Source organism: Saccopteryx leptura, chromosome 2 (assembly GCF_036850995.1).
Source record: "Saccopteryx leptura isolate mSacLep1 chromosome 2, mSacLep1_pri_phased_curated, whole genome shotgun sequence".
Taxonomy (NCBI): domain Eukaryota; kingdom Metazoa; phylum Chordata; class Mammalia; order Chiroptera; family Emballonuridae; genus Saccopteryx; species Saccopteryx leptura.
This window is the reverse complement of record NC_089504.1, coordinates 217,627,569-217,650,882: the sequence shown is the minus strand read 5'-3', so window position 1 is coordinate 217,650,882 and position 23,314 is coordinate 217,627,569. Positions and strand designations below refer to the sequence as shown.

The following is a 23,314-nucleotide window of genomic DNA, read 5'->3' as shown; positions in this document are numbered from 1 at the left end:
CCACAAAAAAGAAGAAATCCTGCCATTTGCAACAACATGGACAGACTTTAGAGGTATTATGCTCTGTGAGATAAGTCAGACAGAGAAAGACAAGTACTATGCATCACTTATATGTACTTTCTTAAAAAATTAGACTTGTGAAAACAGCAGAATGGTGGTTATCAGAGGCTGGGTGCGGGGAATTGGGGAAAGGTTACTCAAGGGCACAAACAGTAGATGACTAAGTCTTGGAGATCTCATGCACAACATGGTTGAGTATAGTCCACAGTACTGTATTATAAACTTCAAAGTTGCTAAGAATCTAGATCTTAACTGTTCTCAACACAAAAAGGAAATGCTAACTACATGATGTGGTGAAGGTGTTAGCTGATGCACTGTAGTAATCATGCTGCAATTATAAATGCATCAAACTAATGCACTGTACGCTTCATACTTACACTATGTTATATGTCATTTAAGTTTCCATAAAAAAAGTAAAAAAGTAAAACCCTTATGGAATATAAAATTTTAAAAAGATCCTAATGGCAAAGCAGATAAACTTTCTTTTAGGTGAACGAGGGTGGGTCTGGGGCTCTCCGATATGTGGCCGCTTGGAAGAACCAAAGAAAGGTCCATAGTGTAAGGCTTCTGGATAGTTTTGATGGTTATTTTAAAAGCAGAAATGAGTTAGTACTCGCTTCAGCAGCACATATACTAAAAACAGAAATGGATTAAAATGTTAGCATGTACTGGGATTATCTATTTTTTAATTTCACTTACTGATGAGATGTTTCACGAATAGGTTTATTATTTAACTAATTTCACCTGATTACTGTAAAGGTCACAGTGATCACAGGTGACAGCAAAGCACTGTCTAAGTACAAAGCTGGGTCTAGTCAGTAGCAGTTCATAGCTGAGGACTCTGCATCTCCCTTTAGACCACATGGCGATTCTTAGTATTTTGTATTTCAAACAATTACATGTTGTACTATTTCCCTGAATTTAAAACAATTTGTTTTAAATCAAACAAATTCTTCGTGTCTTTGTGCCTTTTGGACTACTTTGTTTTCCTTCTAGGTCACTCCTTTAAATGCTTACTTCCTGTCTGGTCTTTTTAAAGTATACGATTAGGTCTGGGCAACCTTGGACAGCCGGGCGCCCCCCTCTCACTTCGATGTGCCAGGTCTTGCACACCTCTGCTGAGAGCTCCATGGCGGGCGGCAGGCCCGTGAGCCAGCTGTCTGTGCGAGGCTGGGCACCCTGCCCACACATACCTTTCCCGCACTCAGCGCACAGGTACTCCCGGATGTTGTCGTGCACACGCATGTGCTCCTTCAGCATGTCCTTCCTGGCAAAGGACTTCCCACACTGCTCACAGGCATGGCTCTTCACACCTTACAAACAAACGTATCCAAATTTCAAGCCCATGAAGAACTGCATCCACGGTCACAGCACACAGGCAGTAACTGGAGGGAAGGTGGCCCCCCTACAGCCGGAAGCACAGAGCCATCCCTTTCCCGCCTCCTCAGAACCCTCCTCGGGCTCTTTGGCAAGGAGGAGGTACTGAGGACCTGGGAGAGACATGCTGGGAGCAAGTGGACAGAAGAATGCACTGAGAGGGGCGCCTGCAGAGAAGGCCGGCCGGCCAGCTCAGCCTGGGCCCTGTGTCCTGACGGGAACACCTACCCGTGTGGATGAGTTTATGCCGCTCCAGGTTCCCAATGCTGTTGAAGATCCGCCCGCAGATCTCACAGGGGTGAATGTACCTGAAACCAGACAGAAGCCTCAGGCGGGCCTCACAACCGCAGGGACCATAGGCAGCAGGCACACTTTCGCTGAGCACCATGATCGGCAAAGGTAAGGCCAAAAGGTATAATGGAAATGACAAGACACAAAGATTTCAGGGCTATCATGAGCTTAATGTGTTCCCCCACTCAAATCCACATTTAAGCCCCAACCCCCAGCTCCTCAGAATGTGACTGTGATTAAGTTCAAATGCGGTCACTGGAGTGGGCTCTAATCCCATATGATTGGTGTACTTATGAAAAGAACACCTTATGAAATTGGAACACAGAGAGACAGGTAGAGTCGACCATGTGATGACACAGAAGGAAGACGCCATGTACAAGCCGCAGAGAAGGGCCTGGAGCAGATTATCTCACAGCCCGAAGGAGTCAGCTTGCGACACCTTGATCTCAGACCTCTGGCCTCCAGCACTGAGACAATACATTTCTGTTGTTCAGGCTGCCCAGTCTGTGCCACTTTGTTACGGCGGCCTGAGCTGGCTACTGCAGCCTCTACCTGTCCACTTGCTAGGCTCAGAGCACTGACTCTGGGCTGCAGCCAGGTGTGGGGCATTCAGGGGCTCTAATCACTGGAGAAAGGGCTTCTGGTGGCTCCACAAGCCTGGAATGTGGCTGTTCATGCTGAGTCCTGGCAGGGTGTATGTGGGCCCGGGAGGACTGGTGGGGGACAGGACAAACAGGCAAGGTACTTCCCAGGACCGGCCGGGCTCATAGAGAGACAGAGTGCCCATTTGAGCATTGCCTCTCTGCACCTCCCCTGGGCACCACCCAGCCCCGCGCTGCACTAGTGTCCTGGGAGCTCCAAGAGCCTCACTTCTGCACGTTGGGGTCCGGCAGGTTCTCGCGGTGGATGACCATGTGGGCATGGTAGGTGGCCTTCAGGGCGAAGCGCCGGTTGCAGGTGCTGCAGCCGTAGCCCTTCTCCTTGTGCACCTCCATGATGTGCTTCAGGTACTCCTTCCCACGGCCAAAGGTGAGCTGTGGACAGGCACATGGCTCACCCCACGCTCAGCCCGGCCTCTGCAGCTCAGCAGGCACTACTGCACACCGAGGCGCAGGGATGCCGGTAAGGGCCCGTCACCCTGAGAAGGGGACTCCTAGGGGCAGGGGCAGGGGCAGCACTGAGTAAAACTGTGCAGCGGCAGCAGGGGGCTGTGAAAAGTGGACCCCAGCTCCTCCTGGGCCTCCCAGCCTCCTCTCCAGAACAGCAGTGCCCTGAGCTCCCGGTCTCTTGCCCACCCCACAGCCCTGACCAGTGAATGCCCAGGCGCTGGGATGAGTACACAGGGGCGGTGCTCAGAGAACACAGGCACCTGTGCCTGACAGGGAGTGAGCTGTGCTTTCCTGAGCAGTGGGCTCCAGTGCAGGGACCAGTGCTTGTGTAGCTGCTGCTGAAAATGGAGCCTGGTGCCCCTTGAGATCAAAACCACCCCTCTGAGCAAGGCCCCCCTTCCACACATGGGCCAGGATGTGGTGAAGGGCCGCTGGTCTGAGGGACAGAGAAGGAGAGGGGAGAGAGGGCCCCCATGCAGCTGACATTCACAAAGCCAGATCCCCACCCAGTTAGTAGCCACACCATCATGCACAGACCAGTCTGGAGACCAGTTATGAGTGTGGTCCACGTGAGACCATGCTCCATCCCTAAGAACATAAGTTGACATTGGGCAGCCTTCCAGGACACCTGTGATACAGGGCCAGCCCACACGAGTGGCCACCACCCCAGACTCAGCCCACGGAGCCCAAGCCTGCTGGGTCTGGCAGCCTCTGGTCTGAGCTGCCTTTCCTGACATTCCTGAGCCGTTACCTGACACCTTTTGCAGCTGTACTTGTGAGGTTCCGAATCCGCACTCTCATCAGAATTGTCATCGTTTTCTTCTGAGGAGATCCCGATCTTGCCAATAAACTCTTCCCTTTGGTGGTCATCCATCAAGGCGATGTCCTGGGAAAAGTCACAAAGTTCAGTTTCTAACACACTTGGCAAGCCTTCAATCAGTTATTTATTCCACAGCAATGGGGAGGTTCGCCCCACGGAGAAGGCAGCGCCTCTCTGATGGGTAGGAGTTCTCTGGAGCTCCCATCTACTACATCCTTTGTGAGACAGGCACTGACCCCACTTCCCTAAGGGCAAACCCACCAGGCCCCTGCTTGCATTCAGATAACCCTGACGCCCACTGAGGGTGAGGGCAGGGAACAGAAAAACTGGCCTCATGTGCCTGGGTTTGAGCCGGGTGCTTCCTGAACTTGGGAACACGTAACGTTCTTGTCCTTGACAGTGACTTCTATCAGTGGGGTGGGATCAGTGGACTCTAAGGCTTCCTTCTGTGTGACGTGACCGGGATTGCCTCCTAAAGTTCTATTTACATCTTTGAAAAATACGGCAAGAAACACTCCAACAGTCATTCCACAGGCCAGAAACACACTCAGGGGTGAGCAGGTGTGTGTGTGTGTGTGTGTGTGTGTGATGCGTGCGTGAGTATGCATGTGTGCATGCATGCCTAGAAGCAGAGAAAGCAGCATTGCAGGGAGTCACCAGCCACAGCTGAAATGGAGCAGGGCTTGGTATGCATGGTGGTTGGCTTCCTGTCTTAGTAACTCCCGACGGCCGCTGGGGATGGCTCTCCACTCTCCCTGTCACTGCTCATTTTCAGGCAGAGGCTGCCAGGACGCACAGCATTGCTGGCCAAGTTCCATCAATAAGCAAAACTTAGAACCCTGGGAGGGGAACAGGGTTGCTTTGAAGAGTTCGTTATCCTCTCTTCCCCTCCTCCCCCCGGCCAATGCAGAGGTTTTCACAAAGGTTGAAGATCCATTTCTACTACTGTAAATTCTCACATTTACTGAAACTGAATCCCTATTTTCCATTAGCAAAGGAAGGATAGCACTCTTTCTGGAAGAGAATATCCCGAGGAGGACAAGCACCTGCTTAAGGGCCACTGCTGTGGGGTACTCAGACCTACCAGGCCCTTCACCTCTGTTCGGTCAATTTTGTCCTCCTGGAAACCCACTTACTGTGACAGGGCTCAGGGCCCTGTTTTACAGAGAGAAACATGAAGGCTCAGAAGAATGCCAGGAGTAGCACCTGCAGGTCCCAAGAGGGACATGGCAGGAACCCAGTAAGGTCTAAGCCCTTGGCCCTCCCTTGAGGCTCTTTGCCCACCTTGGGCTCTTCCTCCCACCCCAGCTTGGTACATGTGGCTCTGCACCTGTACTGGGAGCCTCCCACACTCTCGTGGCTCATCACCACATTTTCTCGTTTTTGTCCAGTAAAATTCCAACCTGTGTCCAGGGCTGGGAGCTGCCCCAAGTAGTCACCGAGTTGTGGACAGGTGGGCGTCTCCAGGGTGTGTGCTCCCAGCTTCACGTGGGCCCAGCCCCTCCCGTCTTTCTTCATTTGGATCAGCATTCCTCCCGCCCTTAATGTGTCCCCAGCTCCGGCAACCCTCACTCCTTGAGGCAAATGCCACCATCCCATACTGGTGGGGAGGAATTTTAATCGGAGCCCTGCAGTGGGGCTGCATGCAGCCAGCACATAGTTGGGAGGACTGATCTGAAAAGAGGCGGAGTGACCAAGCTGAGAAGTGTGTTAGAATGCTGGCCTGAGGGCCCGTCCTGCCCCTGGATGAGCTCCCGGGAAAGGGCGGTGTTGGCTGACACCTTGAAGTGGACGTGGATGTGGTCCCTGAGCACGTCCACGCGGAAGAACTTGCGGCCGCAGATCTCGCAGGTGTACTTCTTGTCGCCGTGGGTCAGCAGGTGCTTGTTCATGTTGCTCCTGCAGGAGAACACCTGTGGGCCGAAGAACCAAGACATGAAGGTGCCTTTCACAAACATCGGGCTTCGCTGGATAAACCATAACCATAAAAATACTTTCCATTTTCTCCTGAAAAGGTAAAAAACTCCAGTAATGTTGCCACAGGGCGGCAGGCTGGGCCAAGTTACCACTGGCTGTCCACCTGCGGCCACTGCTTCTCTACTGTCCAGAGCTGATACTGCTGAGGGTATACTACTGAGGGGTGCTGAGGGTAATGCTCCAGGGCTCCCGCATCAGGCGGGTCGTGGGGATGGCATGTGGCTGAGAATCAGCAACTGCACCCAAAACAGGCTGGTGGTTATGGCCCCCTACACCTCCTGCTTGTATGGCACAGAGCCTGCTCCACTTGGAAGTCCTTCTGGGATGCCTCTGTGCAGCATGTGCTCTGCATACTGAGAGAAACACGAGTTCTAGTCCTGGGTGCACAAATTACCTTTGCACATTCTCAAGTCGTGGCAGGTGAGTCTAAAGGGAATACAAGACCATGAAGCTCATTTGCAAAGAATAGCACCAGTTTCTGCAGCACCCTGCCATGGCTCAGGCGGCAGGGCCAGGACGGGCTCTAGCACAGGACTGACACAGGCCTGCACTGCTGGACAGGGCCCCGAGGCTCCTCTGACAGGGAGTGCACTTTGGGACATTTAGGGTCCAGCTCAGGAGTTAGCCCCTCTGCTGGCCCACCTCAGACACACTCTGGACGGACCTGCTCATAAGGGTGATGGCATGCTTTGCTCACTCAGAGAACATGCCACGGAACATCTGTGGCATGAGGTTGTTGGTGTTGTCACTCAGAAATGCCATGGGAGAGACCAGCACCCACGAATAGAAATAAGCCCCAAGACCTCCTGCTTTCCCGGTGCACTTGCTCCAGTCTCTGCCATGAGGACATGTCTTAGAGACATAAACAAGGACAGTGTGAGAGTGTGAGAGCCAGGTGTACAGGTGGAAATCAAGGCAAAAAGGAAAAACGCTCTAAAAGAGAAAACTCATTTCTGAACTCATTCACTGGAGACCCAGCTCGACAGCAAAAGACGAAAATGACAAGGGCACAAATGAGTGGACACTGCGGCTTCAGACAACCCAAGTGACCATTTTCACCCTAACCTTCTCCCTGGATAGCCAGTGGGCAGAGCTCCGGGTTATAACTTAAGGAAATGATGAACTCTGCATTTCAGATTACAGCGCAGCGCACAAGCGTTACCTTGCCACACACGGGGCATCCCGAAGGCTCCTTCTTGTAGCGGACCAAGTTCTCGCTGCTGGTCTCCAGGTCTTCTCTTTTCATCCGCCTGACTCCTGAAATGCCCACCCGCCCAAGCGAGAGAGTAAATACGTGGTATCAGTCAGTTTTGCTTCAACCCAGTATCATTGCCAGAGGACAGGAGACAGAGCTGCCCACGGTGTGGGCACAATGAATGAGTGGGTGGCATCACTTGGCTGGGACGTGGGCATCAGCACTAACCACTGCTCCTACACAAGCTCTCAGGGAGGGAAGAGATCGCATGCACTCATGGGGTTCCACACCATGGTTCTTGCAGTTGAAACATTTGAAAACATGGGGGCAGTGAGTGTTTCCAATTTCACAATGTGGAAAAGTTGTAATGAACTACTATAGACAAGGTGCCTGTACCCAATCGAAAGGCTCAGGGAAGAGTCAGGATTCTCAGGAATGGCTCTAAGTAGGTAGGTTTCTTAGTAAAAAGAGGCTAGTATTAATCCTTCAAATTAAGTAAGTTACTCAGGATCAGGGTGCAAAGTCAGATGATAAAATATTTATGGTTTTAAGACATAACTATTCATAACCGAGATCAAAACAGACTTAGAAGTTTGTGTGAAATAGGTTATATTTCAACAAAAGAGTGAAATTCACTCTCATCGTCTCTTCTTCTACACAGTCGACCTGTTCTGGGACATTCCTACCTCACATGGTGTGAATGTGGAGCTGGAGGTAAGAACACCTAAAAAAATACATCGTTTCCAAAGGCTGCCAGGTGTACATCGCACCGGAGCAGGCTCACACTGCGCTCTAGCATGAAGAGGACAACCACAAAACAGCCACAGCAGCATCATTTATTCTGGCAGAAAGTGATGAGCTATGGATCACTTGTAAAATAAAGTTGTAAAATACAATCCAGGTACAGGTGTCTATCTAGCAATCAAGAAACACCCAACTTCTAGCAGTTCCGATGGTAGCTGGCACTTAGGACTATTCAAGCGGATCTAGTTCAACTATCCACCAGCCTAGGGAGTCAAGCAAGTCAGTCATCCACACCACACAGGTGAGGAAATAGGCATGGTAGCATACCCAAGCCACCCACTCACTAAATTTGGCTTGTGAGTCCCTAAATGCACCATCCAACAAATCACAGAAGAAAAGGTGGTAGATCTTGTGAGGCCACACAAAGAACAGCCAGGTAAAAGTGTGGATAAAATGTGACTCTGGTCTTGTAAAAAAGGCATGACAATATGTATACACACACATTTGTGTGGCACAGTCAGGCTTTACATACGACTTGGTTTGCTGAGTTTATTTTCCAATAAGCATATGCAGTGGGTTCTCAAACAGCGTCATTTCCTCATAATATTGATGAGATGCCAAAGGACCTTAACTCTTCTTTATATCCATTAGCCTACAGTGGAACTGGTTCCGTTACACTTAAAGTTGCAGAAGTTACTGACATTGTTAACTGAGGACTTAACGGTACTTCATTTTGCAATTCTTTAGAAGACAATTTTTTCAAACTTTTATGAAAAAGTGCTTTGCTCAGGGAGGCCTGGTCAGCAAGAGAGCCGTCTTTCAGGATAAAAATCAGGACTACCAACACTAAAATGCTACTTTTAAAGAAAGTGTGCATGAGTAGGCTCTTTAATGGTCTCCCAGGGGGTTTGGGACACACCAGGTGCTTCTCTAGTTAGTGCCCATGCCTTCCCATTCCGGCTGTTGCCCGTACAGCTCAGGGTCTGTCCCGCCAGGTCTCCCAAACCCCATACATGTTTCCGGTTCCATCACATCCCCTCATCTCACCCCATAACTGGCCTCAGTGAAGTCTATGTAGCTCTTGTGCCTGAGCTCTCAGAGACCCACCACATGGACAGGCAGCCCCCTTGCCCCCGTGCTCCAAGCCTGCTGCAAATGGCGAGGGCATCCAGGTACCCGGAAACACAGAGAGTAGGAGGAGCCAGGGACAATCAGTCACGCACAACCAGCAGCTTCCACCTGGAGCATTCTGCTCCATGCACACAGTGGAAAGCGTACCCCAAGCACAACTTCATACACTGTTTTCTTCCTACTTTCTAGCATGTCGAAAGCATTTTCTTGTAATATTAAAAAAGTCATTGAAAAAAATGTTTTTTTAATGACTGCATAACATTCAATCCTATAAAGAGCCTGGTTTCCTTAACTCTTTCCCTACTGAACACCTGGGACATTTCCAGCTGTTTCCATTAACACATGACACCATTGATCCCTTGTCTCTCAGCCTGAGCTGAATTCCCACAGCACCATGGATCCATCAGATGGTGGCAGAGACAAACTGCATCCAAACAACCTGTGACAAGGTGGGCCCACCCCCTCTCATTAGCCCCGCCCACTGGGCAGGTGTGCTCACCTTCCAGGTGCCTCCTCTGATGGTCAAGCATGACATCCTTGCGGTAGAACATCTTGTTGCAGACTTCACAAGCAAACTTCTTGTCCCCGTGTTTCTTCTTGTGCTTGGAAAGGTTGCTGTTGGTGGAGAAGAATCTGAAACACATCTCACATTGGAACGTCTTGTCATCTGTCCAGGAAGCAAGCAAACACAGCAGCTTTTAGGTAAATGGCACCAGAGGAGGCTCCACGATGAGGCTGTGAGAACGGCAGTGGGCACAGGTGAGGGGCGGAGACGCATGAGGACCACACAGCCAGGAAGCTGTGGCACTGGTGCTATTGTAACTTCTGCCCAGGCACCAGGCTGGAGCCGCTGTTGTCAATGTGGAAAGCAAACATTCTGGTCACCTCCTTTCACTGCTCAGCCTCGCCCTGCCAACCTCTTCCACATTCCCATCCCCCACAGCATTCAATGATTCCTCGTAAGGAGTCACAGTGTTTCTCCAGGAACTCTGGAAGTCCCCACCCACTCTCTTTGTCTCACTGAACTCTCTCCCTCCAGGCGCCAGGATATCCCGTGGCTCTCCTTGCTCCCCTAAAGGCTTGCTCTGGCTGGGCACAAGCAGTAGGGCCAATGGGCACCTGAACAGCACTGGCACTCTCCAGGTGTCTGTCTTTGCCCAACCCACCTGGCCTCTCCCTTCAATTCAGGGATCGCAGGGCCTCATACCCATCACAGGTCCCCAGCCTTCTCTGTCTTGTTCTCTGCTCTGCCCCTCACCCAATGCCCCACACTCATGGGTCATCACTTATACAATCCCCATAAGGCACCCCTCACTGCCCATGGTCCCTCTGGAGCACCAACTCAAGAACCCTTGAGTCCACTGGATGCCCAGAACTCCACCCCCTGGGTACCCTGTGCAGGTAGGTATGACAATGTGGGTCCCCCTCCAGAGAGAGGGCCTCAAGACACACCGTGTCATCCTTATTTCTGAGTCCTTGGCTCCAGCCTGCCGATCTGCTCCTGAAGTCAGCAAACGTTTGCCAAACACACAAATTCCTGAGGCTGCACACAAACCTACTGGTTTCTACAATGAGTTGGATGGAGCTCTTGCTGTTGCACAATGGAGCCCCTGAGTGCATCTAAGGACCCCAGGTCCAGGGTCTCAGCCTGGGCACTGGTGACATGTGGCCCAACTCATTCTCTGTGGGGGCTGACCTGGGCATTGCAGATGCTCTGCAGCACCCAACCCCTCTAGCACCTCCATATACAGCCAGCTGTGACAACCAAAATATCTCAGGAGGCTCAGGCCACAGTAGTCCTCAGGTGACCCTGATATGCAGCCCAGGTGTAGTCCAGGTGCCCCTACATGATCCCCTGTGCACACATTCACACATATGCAGTATGTGTACTTATTCTACAAACATGTTCATGCTTACTTTAGTGGCTGCATAATATTCTATTCAGTTCATTTATCACAATTTACTCCATTGTTTTTGATATTGTGTATAACTCAGTGATCCTTAGTAAAGTAGTTTTATTTCTCCCCTTTCTGCTAAATTCCCTCATCATGGCTTCTTGGGAATGGGACCACCAGACCAAGAGCATCTGCCATCTGCTTTGTGAAGGGCCACGCCTTTACAGGCCTGTTCCATCAGATCACAAAGACCCTTGCCTACGCTGGGCCTGCTAAACTGCCCAGGTGAGCTTCCCCTCCTGGGCAGGCACCCCACTAGCCCTGGGGCCTGACAGAGTGGAAAGTGCAGTGTGCCCCTGGGCTTTAGCTTTCTCTCTCATGAGTCCCTCCCAGTGTATGGTGAGAATCACTTGTAATCATTCCCAGCTCAGATATGGACACTACCCAGTGAGAGAGGAGCTGGAACAGAGGTGTCCAGGACCAGTCCCTCACATAAGGTGACTTTTCCTGCCATGGCATCCACAGTCACTGGTTCAGGAATGTAGACAGGCATCTGGTACAAACAACAACTTTCTCCCACCAACAATCCTGGTGCCCTCAAGGTCTACATTTATATTTTAATAAAATGCAGCAACCTAGAACAAATTCCTTTCACTTGGGTTCTGGTGAAAAGTGTGGGGCAGGGTCACCCGGAGGTAAGACAGACGATTTCTGGGGAAGCTAGCCTGCACAGGAGCCTGCCAAACTATGTTCTGCTTGAGAGCCTGGGCACGAACCTTTGCTATTCACTAGCATAATTTGATGGTCAAGGGCAGTACAGGGACCACTTAGAAGAGTTATATCAATACCTTGTCACACCCAACACAGCTTCTGCTGAGCAAAAGCTTGAGAAAACCCCTCAGACTACACATTTCACAGTTTCTCCTTCATAATACACAGTCTTGGTTTAATGGTGTAGGAAGACACACATTCCTTAATGCTAGTACCTAAAAAGAATAACTATGCAAATAAGCTTTGTTTCCAGGTTTATCCCTTGTTTTCCACCCAAAACTTCTAAGGTTTGAAATGAGAGCATCTTAGTAAAAGAGAAAGTGCATAATGAAGAAAAAGGTCTGGTTGGTCAGAACTTTTAACTGCCCTGCAGAAACTGCAGCTTTGATTTCTTCTGTTACTTTGTTTCATCTGCGCCCAGAGAGACAGCTGAAGAGGACAACTCCTCCTGCTGGACACTGAGTGGCTCACCAAACACCAGACAGGACAGGGCGCCACTCTAGCTCCAGGGACCCTGACAGCCTTGCCCCTATTCCCGCACTCACGCAGATCCGCGAGTGGCCATACGGGACGCTCTCTGACTCCGGACAACAAACCTTAGCAAAGGCTCTGTTTCAAACTGCTAGTGCGGCAAAGGAGGCTGTTGGGTGAGTTTGCCCCAGATCTGGGGCAACACCTGGGGTGCGGGCCCAGGATGCAGGTGTTCAGCATCCTGGAAGTGTGTGGAAGGAAGCTTCTGAGGCCACTTAATGCCATGGACATGGATGCTGTAGAGCAGCTAGAGCTCGAGGGAAACAAGACTTGCCTGCCACTCAGAGAAGCTCTGCCTAGGAGCAAGGTGCCATGGACAAAAGACAAGCCATGGTCTCAGACAGGAGCCCTCAAAGCAAAACAAACAAGTGAACCAAACAAAGGGACACAGGAGACGCTGCCGGGGCAGGCACTGGCTGCGGCAGGAGGGGCTGTGAAGATTTATTTAATGCTGGTGAAGGTTCCCCAAAGGCCCACGTGACTAAGAACCAGCACAGAGATACAAGTGACGCACACAGAGGGTCAACAGGAAAGGGTTTGATATCAAAGGCTAACCTGGTAGGTCTCTAAGCCGACTGCCACTGGTCCCCCCCTTTCCCGGGTGTGCTAGGGTTCCTAGAGAGAGGGAGAATGCAAGTCACCCACAGCGCGCAGGGAGAGTACAGTTGGGCAGGACGGGCTTTCTCCGCTGGATGGGCTCCTAAGCCACTGCCTCCTTGCTGTGCATGGTCAGTTCCACATTATACATGCTTGCTAGCAGCCAGTCTTCCAGAGATAGTGCCCAGCATGCTCACCCAGACCCAGGGAGGCCTCCTTGGCACAGGCTCATGGCAGCATGAGTAAAAAGAGGTTCCATGTCACCTTGGAGTCTAGAGGATAGATGAAGCTCAGAAAAACAGGGTCTGTGTGAGGCAGTGGGGGGCCTACCCTGGACGCAGGCAGTTCCATGCATAAGGGAAGGCTAAGGGCTATGGAAGACCCTTTCTACAAGTGAGGGACAGTCTCTCCTGCAGGTACTACCCACCCACCTCTTCATTTCTCACGTGGTCCTAGCATAAATCCAACACCGCTGCTCACTATACTTAGCGAGGACGACACTGGGGTCTCAGATGTGGGGCATATATAACAGGAAGTGAGAAAATACGTTTCTTTGGACACGGAGAGTTTCCATCTGTGTCTTCTGACTAACTAAGGGTTGCTCGGAAGCAAAGAGAGTGGTGGGAAATGTTAAAAGTGCAGTTAGTTGTTATCTCCATCCTTATTCCCTTCTAATGTTCCAGTTTCTATCCTGTCAACTGAGAATCCACGCTGGACCGTGTCTGCTCACCTGTCCTGCAGTTGTGAAATTCTAGCGCACTCTCGATGCGGAAGGTCTTCTCACAGGTGGCACACCGGTACCTGTACTCGCTGTCCACCTGGGCAGAGGGCAGTGAGTCAGTGAGGGGAGGAGCCAGGAGGAGGTTCAAGCAGAATGAGCTCCCTTATGAAACATTCTAGCAACTTCCATGTCTGTGTGGTTTACAACATTTCTCTACTACTCTCCTACTCAATTTAGGAGCATGAAGAAGTTTTCACTCCTCTCACCCAACTGCCCTAGAAAAAGCACCCCATACACAGGTCCCTGCACAGCCCACATGGTTGCCTGTTACCCTCCTCAGCCCGCTCCAGGCCTCTCTGTCCACACCTGGCCAGGCCAACTGTGTATGTCCAGAACCGCCAGGATTGGCCGTGCTCCAGTTCTCTCCTCTCTCCTGACTCTAACTTCTCTCCCCCATCCTGATGGTTCGGTCGATGGCCTGCTTCTCCCCACAACCAGGAGGAGGACCCACGGCTGCACCCACCTCGTTCCGGCTATGCTTATAAGAGACGTGCTGCTTTAGACTCTCCTTGCGGCTGAACAGCTTCGCACACTCCTCACACTTGAACAGCTTGTCACCTAAGGAATCAACAATGAAAAGCTGATCCGTGACTGCTGGCATGCCCTGAGACATTGTGCCCCTGACCTGCTGGCGTACGGGGTCTGCGGGGCCCTCTGTCCCTCACATGGGATAGGCAGCCCCTCAGCAACACCGCCGAGAGATGAGGACCCGAGACTCACCATGCGAGCGCACATGCCTGCTCAGGTTGCTGCTGTTCTGAAAGACCTTGCTGCAGGTGCCGCACTGGTAGACCCGTCGGTGTTCCCCCAGCTGCCGAACCAGCTTCCGCCGGATGCCATGTCGGCTGGAAAGAATCAGGCTCCTCTTGAGAGTGATGCTGCTGCTCTGGTGGTGTGGGAACCTGCCCGGGTAGACAAGCCAAATGGTGAGACAGGTGGGAGACTGTATTGTTGGGGAAAAGAGTTCAAGGTTACAGTCATTTTGGAAAGAGTCCTTCTAAATCATCCCAGCTCGGTGTGAGAAAGAAGGGGACAAGCTCAGCCACTGCCCAGAGTTGGGGCATCCAGAAGGAGGGGCGCCTTGAACATACAAAGGCACAGGAAGCTTTCCCTGTACTGGTCACACATCTTACACTGCACTGGCACATCTGTCCCAAGTGCTGTGGCAGGACTCACTTTGGCACTGAAGTGGCATCACTGGTGGTGCTGGCCAGTTTCCCCAAAACCAGCTCCATGATGTGCTCGTCTGGAGTCGAAGTCACAGGCTCGTCTGGTGGCACCTCAGTGATGATCTCTGCCACTTGCTCTATGCAGAAGGAATGGGACAGGCCATGTCATCACCAGGGCAGGGGACAGAACACAACCTAAACACAATACATGCCCAAGGGGACGGTTGCCAGGCTAAGGATGTACACACAGATTGCAAGATTTACATGGGTAAAAAGCAAAGATAATTAGCAATATTTTAGAACCCACATATTTTTATCTGTATATATAGAAAAACAAATTGACATTCTTAACTCAAAACTGAGTTGTAAATTTTTAAAACCACAGCAGTCATAACAGTATTTCAGTCCCTCTTCATACAAACCAAAAAAAAAAAAAAAAGGACATTTTGCTATATAGTGGGATCTTAAAACTTATAGTCATGGCAGAAATTTAGAAATATTAATTTTATAATTAGATGATGTTATAATTAGGCACCTCGATCATGTTCAAAAGCAGATAAATGTCTGGCACAAGAGTCAAATACGAAATAACCATAGTAACAGTGACCCAGGCCTGAACCTCTGGACAAATGAAATATGGGAGGATCACATAAGAAAATTCACACTGGTTCCCCATTTTGCCTGTACTTCCTAGTGCAACTACCCAGGAAATAGTCACTGAACAGGCTCTGCACCTTCGCTTGTCCCTCCTGTTTAGAGAAGGGGGCCGGCCCAGGGAAGTCTACACCCTCCTGCCCCACGGGTCCCTGGAGCATGTAGGCTGCAAGCTGGCTGCACACCAGGCAGCAAAGGGCAAAACTGAGACTATTATGTGAAGGCTTGTTCCCCTAATACTCTTGTTAAGTTCTCAGAAAGAGTAAGAATTTTTTTCTTACTCTCACATAAAGAATTCTAGGATATGAAAGTAACGAAAAGAAGTCAGTATTGAAGGTAGTGAGGAGACCTGTGTCACACACCAGAGAAAGTGGGTCAAAGGTCCCTCCAAACTCAGTTGGGGATGTTGTCATGGAGAATGTGCTTCCGCTGTGGCCAGGAAACAAGCTACATGCCCACCCATAGGTGACAGAGGAGTGGATGATGGGCCCTTCACACAGTGAACAACACTGCTCGGCCATGAAGCAGGAGCGGCTGAAACCCAGCGTGAATGAGTCACCCCACATCTGCGGGCAAGGCACCTTGACCCAGAAGGAGCACCAGCCACGTGAACTCCCAGGTTGGGATCCATGCAAGACATGGGCAAGTGGCTAAGAGAGGGAAATGTCTTGAGCAGGCACTGGTTACACAGGTGAACCCACCTGTTCAAGTTCACAACACGCACACTTTGTAGTGCAAACTGTATCACATGTAAATTGGACTGCAAAAGAGCTAATTTTCAGATAGAAGGGCTTAGATTTCACCTGTGTGGGCTCTCAGAGCTGACTTTTCATACCCCACAGATGACAGGAGACAGGTGGTATGGCCTCATGTCCCTCCCAGTCTTCCAGGACCAGCCCTCACCTGTGGGCTCCTCCCCCAGGACAGGCCTGACCTGTGGACTACTTCCTCAGAACCAGCCCTCACCTGTGAACTCCTCCCCCAGGACCAGCCTTCACCTGTGGACTCCTAACTCAGGACTAGTCCTCACCTACTGGCTCCTCCCCCAGGACCAGCCCTCACCTGCGAACTCCTCCCCCAGGACCAGCCCTCACCTGCGGACTCCTCCCCCAGGACCAGCCCTCACCTGCGGACTCCTCCCCCAGGACCAGCCCTCACCTGCGGTCTCCTCCCCCAGGACCAGCCCTCACCTGTGGACTCCTTCCTCAGGACCAGTCACCTACTGGCTCCTCCCCCAGGACCAGTCCTCACCTGTGGACTCCTTCCTCAGGACCAGTCCTCACCTGCTGGCTCCTCCCCCAGGACCAGTCCTCACCTGTGGACTCCTTCCTCAGGACCAGTCCTCACCTGCTGGCTCCTCCCCCAGGACCAGTCCTCACCTGTGGACTCCTTCCTCAGGACCAGTCCTCACCTGCTGGCTCCTCCCCCAGGACCAGTCCTCACCTGTGGACTCCTTCCTCAGGACCAGTCCTCACCTGCTGGCTCCTCCCCCAGGACCAGCCCTCACCTGTGGACTCCTTCCTCAGGACCAGTCCTCACCTGCTGGCTCCTCCCCCAGGACCAGTCCTCACCTGTGGACTCCTTCCTCAGGACCAGTCCTCACCTGCTGGCTCCTCCCCCAGGACCAGCCCTCACCTGTGGACTCCTTCCTCAGGACCAGTCCTCACCTGCTGGCTCCTCCCCCAGGACCAGCCCTCACCTGTGGACTCCTTCCTCAGGACCAGTCCTCACCTGCTGGCTCCTCCCCCAGGACCAGCCCTCACCTGTGGACTCCTTCCTCAGGACCAGTCCTCCCCTGCTGGCTCCTCTGCCAGGACCAGCCCTCACCTGTGGACTCCTTCCTCAGGACCAGTCCTCACCTGCTGGCTCCTCCCCCAGGACCAGCCCTCACCTGTGGACTCCTTCCTCAGGACCAGTCCTCCCCTGCTGGCTCCTCTGCCAGGACCAGCCCTCACCTGTGGACTCCTTCCTCAAGACCAGGGGTCCCCAAACTATGGCCCGCGGGCCACATGCGGCCCCCTGAGGCCATTTATCTGGCCCCCGCCGCACTTCTGGAAGGACACCTCTTTCATTGGTGGTCAGTGAGAGGAGCATAGTTCCCATTGAAATATTGGTCAGTTTGTTGATTTAAATTTACTTGTTCTTTATTTTAAATATTGTATTTGTTCCCGTTTTGTTTTTTTACTTTAAAATAAGATATGTGCAGTGTGCATAGGGATTTGTTCGTAGTTTTTTTTTATAGTCCGGCCCTCCAACGGTCTGAGGGACAGTGAACTGGCCCCCTGTGTAAAAAGTTTGGGGACCCCTGCTCAAGACCAATCCTCACCTGCTGGCCCCTCCCCCAGGACCAGCCCTCACCTGCAGGCTCCTCCCCCAGGACCAGTCCTCACCTGTGGGCTCCTTGCCTTCAATGATGACCAGCGGCTGCTCTGGTTTCGAGGCTTTGGGTTTTCTCCCCCTTCGAGGCTTTTTCTTCTGCTCTTTGGTGGCACTAATGCTCTTGGGAACTGTGGGAGGCTCCCCCCGAGACACATCTGGTTCCTTCTCAGGAGCCCCTTCCTGCTGGCTGGCTGGGGGGAGGCTTTTGGTTTGTTCCAAGTGACCCAGCAGATGTTCTGCAGGAGAGGGAGGCGCATGCACAGGGCATGAGGCAGCCGCCAGTGTCCACCTCCACCCCCACTGCTTGTTTCTTTGTGTTAAGTTTTATTTGCTAATAGTGTGCTCTTTGCTGATGTAAGTAAACTTTATTTCCACTGCTTTTGAAAATGAAGTTTTCCCACTGCACCAAACACCACTAGTATTCTCAAAAGTCAATTAGGTGATAAACAGGGCTGGTCGAGCATACACAGTTCTGCACACACTGAAGAAAGCATGTGTATTCATGTCTGTGCAGAGAGAACTATGGAAGGCTACATGAAAATACAAACATGGCTCTCTTCAGACGGTAACACTCCAGGCAATGTTGACTTTCTTCTTTAAGCTTATTTGTATTTTCTAATTTTCTACCGCTACCTAACACAATTATTTAAAAATGTAACCTTTAAGAGGAGTATGAGAAATATCCAATTCATGATAAACAAAACTATCTTTAAAAACACTGCATAAAAGCAAAAAAATCTTTTGCTTTATTTTAAATTGAAGAAAGCGTCAGAGACCTCCCAAGACAAGAAACCCGGATGGAAACCAGGATCCAGGCAGGCAGGGCTGGGTACAAAGGTCTAGAGCAGCCAAGTGCTCAAAGGAAGGTGAGTTCGGCTCAGACCAGCTGGATTGCAGGACACCCGCAGGAAGGAGGGAGGACCCATAGGACGATAAGGACTAACACACTCAAATGACAGAAGGCGCCTATGTGCACACTGGCCCAAGGACTGATCTTTCTATTGTAAATCTCCACTTCAACTCAGGCGCTGCGTATGAAGTGGCTGTTATGCCTTTATTTGTCCCATACTTAGGGACACTGTGCTGGGTGAGCGTCCTTAAGGAACTAGTGAGGGAAAGAAAATAACAAAGCAAACACAACGTTACGGGACACATGTCATAGCAGGAGTAAAGCAGTTCAGCCACATGGCACGACAAGCTAACAATGAGCCCACTTGATAAAATATAGACACTCCCCCCAGTTGTAATATACTACAGAACCTAAGAAAAAGAGACTAAGACCTCGTGACACCAGACACACAGAGGGGACTTCAAACCAAAGTGTAAATACACAAGCTGAGAGAGGAGCTGGGTAGGGGGCCCGTTTAAACACGCACACAAGTCTGGGAGACATCCCTGAGCTGAGCTGGGAGTATCCCGAAGGCGGTGCATTTTGTTGTCCAAAAGGGATGATGTGCAAGTGACAGCCCAAATCACAGTGAGCTCAACAAAAGACTTTCAAAAACCTCACTCAACAGCCTGAGCCAGGCGCCCCCTAACCCCCCTTACCATTCAGGAGCTGCAACTCCAGGAAGGTGGCAGAACACACTTTACACACCCACTGGCTCGGCTCTGACTCCACCGGGGAGCTGTTTTCTGGGATGCCTGCAGCTATAAAGAGAGAAAGGTGTTATGTCTGCGCAGCTCATCTGTCCACACAGGCCCAGCCCAGCAGGGACTGCGCCATCCTCACAGGTGATAATGATAATAGCAATCACTCATGAGCACTTGCAGGGTCCAGGCACTATTCTGTTCTTGGAGTTTTACACACAGGGACTCATTCAGTCCTCGAGAAGATCCCCATTTCACAGATGAGGAAACTGAGCACCAAAAGGTGGAGGCACAGCAGCTTGATGCAGGGTCAGTCTCCAGTCACGAAAACATATCTTCCTCCAAGAAGCCAGTCTGGTGGGACCAGGAGCATCCTTCACATAACCTCAAAGAAAAAAGGCATCCTAAAGATGAAATCAAATACCTCAGTCTCTCATCGGCTCACACAAGAAAGAGTGAAACCCAAAACAGCCAGTCAGTGGGCATTGAGCCCGGTGTAACCACCTCAGCCCAGCGCCGTCCACCACTTTGTGTGATGACAGAAATACCCTGTAACTGTGCTGGCCAGGATGGCAGCCACACATGCTGGTGCCCTAGAGGAAATAAATTTTTCACTCATTTAATTTGAATTTGGGTTTAAACAGCCACCCAGGCAGTGGCTGCTGTCCAGGAAAGAGCCTCTCGTCTTTCTTTATCACAGCATCACAGGGGTCTACGGAGGGAGAAGATGACCAGGGTTCACGGAACATGGAGGGAGACCCTGGATGAGAAGAGGGGACCTGCAGCCTCCTTCTAAAAAATTACTGATGCTCTTGTGGGACCTAAATGTTGGGGAAGTAATCTTCGGGCCTAGCCTGGTTTCTCTAAGCCCTGTCTGGCAGCCTTTCACTGCCACATCCACCGCTGTCACTGTGCAGCCCCTGTTGACACTCATGGGTCACTTACACAGAAAACTTCTGGGTCCTTAAATAAATCATCCAGAACTGCAACTGCACACGCATTCCACGCATTCGGGGAAAAAGCACACATCCTTCTGTATCAAAAACTAGCAATAAGGTTACAAAGAATGGGAGAAAAATTGCTACAATTATTTGCATGCATTTTCTGAGTCCTTGTAAGATAAAAAAGGAAAGCTGTAAATGCCATATGAAATTTTTGTTAAACTAAGAACAAACAGCAAATGGAGGGTCGGGAGCAACGGAGTGGGAAGCAGAGTCCTGTGATGGCTGTCCGCTCCCAACAGACCCCTGTTCCTTGTACTGCTCTCTGAAAATCCCTGCTTGAAGAAGAGCGGAGCCAAATTCCCATTTCTCACTCACCTTCTCAGACACATGTGGTTCTAAAAGGAAACCCACACCTGCCCAGGAGAGTTTCAGAAAAGGATGAGAAGTGGGTTAGCTGGAAGCAGACCCTTGCGAATCGGCGTCCTTCCACTCTGAATGAACCGCTATCTCCTAGAACAAGGTCGCTACCCATGAATGTGAATCCAGGCTAACCTGAAACAAGAAACCCCTCTCTTCATCAGGCCTCTGATGCTAGGTTCAAGGACCAACTGGAAAACTAGTCATGACTACTTTCCCCTCATCAAGGGGAATACTCTATTTTTCAAAAGATAAAATTTTTTAAGAAAGAAAACAGCCCTGGCCAGATAGCTTAGATGATTAGAGTATTGTCCTGACACACAAAGGTTACAGGTTCAATCCCCAGTCAGGGCATATACAGGAACAGATCAATGTTTCTGTCTTTCTCTCTCTCTAAAATCAATAAATAAATTAAATAAAAAACCAGATAAGAAAGAAAACAGCCACAATCAGAAGGCAATGCCTGATTGCCAATCACTTACATAGACAACACGAGAGAAGGAAGTGTTGACACAAAACGTAACACCACAGCCAGGAACTGATGCCACGCAGACAGTAGTAACAGGGAAAGTGCTTACAATAGGGTGGTAACTAAGAAGTGTGCAGGTAAATAAAAGCAAGCAATATAATGGCATGTACAGTAAGACCTCAACTGTGTAAATATGCCTGTCTTTTTAAATTACAGGAAAGAATCGTCAGAATTTTGGGATAGAAAGCTTGTGGTCTTCAAAGGCATCGAGGGTAAGGCCACACCAGAGAACTTTCCAGATGAGGAGCATGTTCCCTATATTGGTTGTGGTGGAGCTTACACAACTGGATCTACCTGTCAAAGCTTTCAGAACTGCAGCCTTAAAATCAGTAACTTTTATTATATATAAGCTACATGTCAAGGGCACTGATTTTAAAAAACACTAGAACAAGCTAGTCTAAAATGCTGAGTCATTGAGGTAAAATGATGTTCTGTGTGATTTAAATAGTTACCCAAATATATGAAGTGCATTTATACTTGATCTTTTTCAGACCCGCTATGCCTCCTGGGCCGCTCCTTCATCTGCCAACAGGCCGAGGAATGTGCAAAGAGAGAAAATCAACCTTCATGCAAGTTCAAGAAAAAATGCGATTAGAAAAACCAATCTACTATCAGAAAAAAGAAAAACAGTAAAAATTAATTTTTAAACCACTGGGTCACAGCTCCTCAGGTTGAAACCAACTTTTCTCTGTATTTAGAGGTTGGCTCTCCCAGCTGCAAACTAGTTGATTTCTACAACAAAGATGCATGTTTGAAGCAAATCTGAAAAAGAGGCAGAATTAAATTAATGCATCCTGGCAGTTCTAATGCTCACTGAGAAAGATTCTAAATGATTTATGGGAAGACTGCTCCCTGTCCAACAACCCCACGCACAACTCTTCTAGAACACACTGGTGCTAAGGCCCCATTCACTGTGCTCTGCCCCTCCCCCGTGGGGCTCATGGCCTAGTGACGGCCCCCTTCTTCCACTGTACATCAATGGTCTCACAGATCATCCAGACTAGAGTGGGATGGGGAGAGACCTCACCACTGAGAAGGACAGACAGCTGATGCCATTGCCCTGTCAGATCTGGATGACCAGAATCATGCCGACAGCCAACTCTCCGTGTTTCTAGGCCCCTCGTCACAGGTCATGTTACCTACCCTGGTTTCTAAGAAGCGGGCAGTGGTGGGCTCCCAATGCATGGCTTCAGCTGGGTGAAGTGTTCAACACGTGCACTGAGCCTACTCTGGGCCCAGGCACTCAGGGTAGACAGGGCTAGAGCAGGCTCCAGAAGCTTCACTGTGCCAGAGAGGGACTTGGGGCAGCTGCTATGTCACTATTTTACCAACCAGCCCTGGCACCCAGAGGTGGATGCTCCCTCGGGCCCCAGGACCAAGCCCTACGTGGGAGTGACCAGCACTGCCAGGGCTCAGTGGTCACTCACCAGTTGACCACTTAGGAAGAGAAGAGAAAGAATCCAACTAACCAAACAGTAGTCAATAGCTTTCCCTACATTTCCAAGAAATAGCTGCTTGTCATTTGTTCCAAAACAAAACACCATAAAAGGCACTTCTAAAACTGTAGAGTAACTAAGCGGCTTACTTATTTTCCCAATTGGAAAACTTGTTTGAGGTGAGTATACCTTCCAGCTTATGCTGGGTGTCCTGACATAATTATTAACAGTGTCCTGTTCTCAGTAGCCTGGAAGAGAAATCAAAGTCACCCTCATACTCCTGAATGAGTGGTTAGGGCGACACAGTGCCAGGCCACTTCCATTAAATCTGTTCTCTCAGAAACCAGCTCCAGATAAAGAGCTCTCTAGCAGGTAAAAAGCAAACAGAACTGTAACTCCAGTACGTGGCACCAGCCTTTGCTTTGACTTTGACCTTGACCTTCAGAGTTGTGAGGGGTGTGCCATCATCCAGGACACAAATGACAAGGTGAGCCTCTAAAAACCTAAATGCTGACATGTATTCTGGGCTGCTCCCAGGCACACACGGTGTCAGCTGCCTGGGCCAGGAGCAATAAAGACAGGACAGAACCAGGACAGTGATCTTGGACAGCTTCCGGGTCATCATGCCGGGAAGTGCCGCCTGACCTAGTATGACGACGCAGTGGGTGCCTCCCTAAGGGGCCACGTGCCTGGCTGTAGCAAAACCTAGAGGGTGGGGCTAGGAGCAGCATGGTGAAAAGTCATCAGTCTCTCTAAATTCTTTCTGAACATTTCACTATCAAAATAAGAACACTCCATAAAGCCCAGTCTTCCCATAAATAGCTCTGTAAAGGGGGGAAATCCCCACTGCCAAGCTTTCTTTATCTTCCTGCTGCCCCCAAACCTGGATTGCAGGCTATCTGACTCCCTACCGAGGT

General features: G+C 50.4%; 1 protein-coding gene across 3 annotated transcripts in view; it reads right to left on the bottom strand.

The window, feature by feature from the left end:
- PRDM15 (PR/SET domain 15) overlaps nucleotides 1–23,314 on the bottom strand; it is a 69,903-nt gene that overhangs the window by 20,278 nt on the left and 26,311 nt on the right. For 2 of the 3 annotated variants that reach the window (XM_066370130.1, XM_066370131.1), the window contains exons 6-19: nucleotides 19,030–19,131; nucleotides 17,493–17,717; nucleotides 14,456–14,585; nucleotides 14,000–14,181; nucleotides 13,743–13,837; nucleotides 13,229–13,316; nucleotides 12,457–12,516; nucleotides 9,204–9,371; nucleotides 6,797–6,891; nucleotides 5,439–5,570; nucleotides 3,589–3,723; nucleotides 2,599–2,762; nucleotides 1,666–1,745; nucleotides 1,254–1,373 (exon numbers count right to left, since the gene is read on the bottom strand). In XM_066370130.1, the coding sequence (XP_066226227.1) occupies nucleotides 1,254–1,373; nucleotides 1,666–1,745; nucleotides 2,599–2,762; nucleotides 3,589–3,723; nucleotides 5,439–5,570; nucleotides 6,797–6,891; nucleotides 9,204–9,371; nucleotides 12,457–12,516; nucleotides 13,229–13,316; nucleotides 13,743–13,837; nucleotides 14,000–14,181; nucleotides 14,456–14,585; nucleotides 17,493–17,717; nucleotides 19,030–19,131 (1,776 nt within the window). The remainder of the gene's footprint in view (nucleotides 1–1,253; nucleotides 1,374–1,665; nucleotides 1,746–2,598; nucleotides 2,763–3,588; nucleotides 3,724–5,438; nucleotides 5,571–6,796; nucleotides 6,892–9,203; nucleotides 9,372–12,456; nucleotides 12,517–13,228; nucleotides 13,317–13,742; nucleotides 13,838–13,999; nucleotides 14,182–14,455; nucleotides 14,586–17,492; nucleotides 17,718–19,029; nucleotides 19,132–23,314) is intronic. The other variant, XM_066370132.1, reaches the window with a different exon arrangement.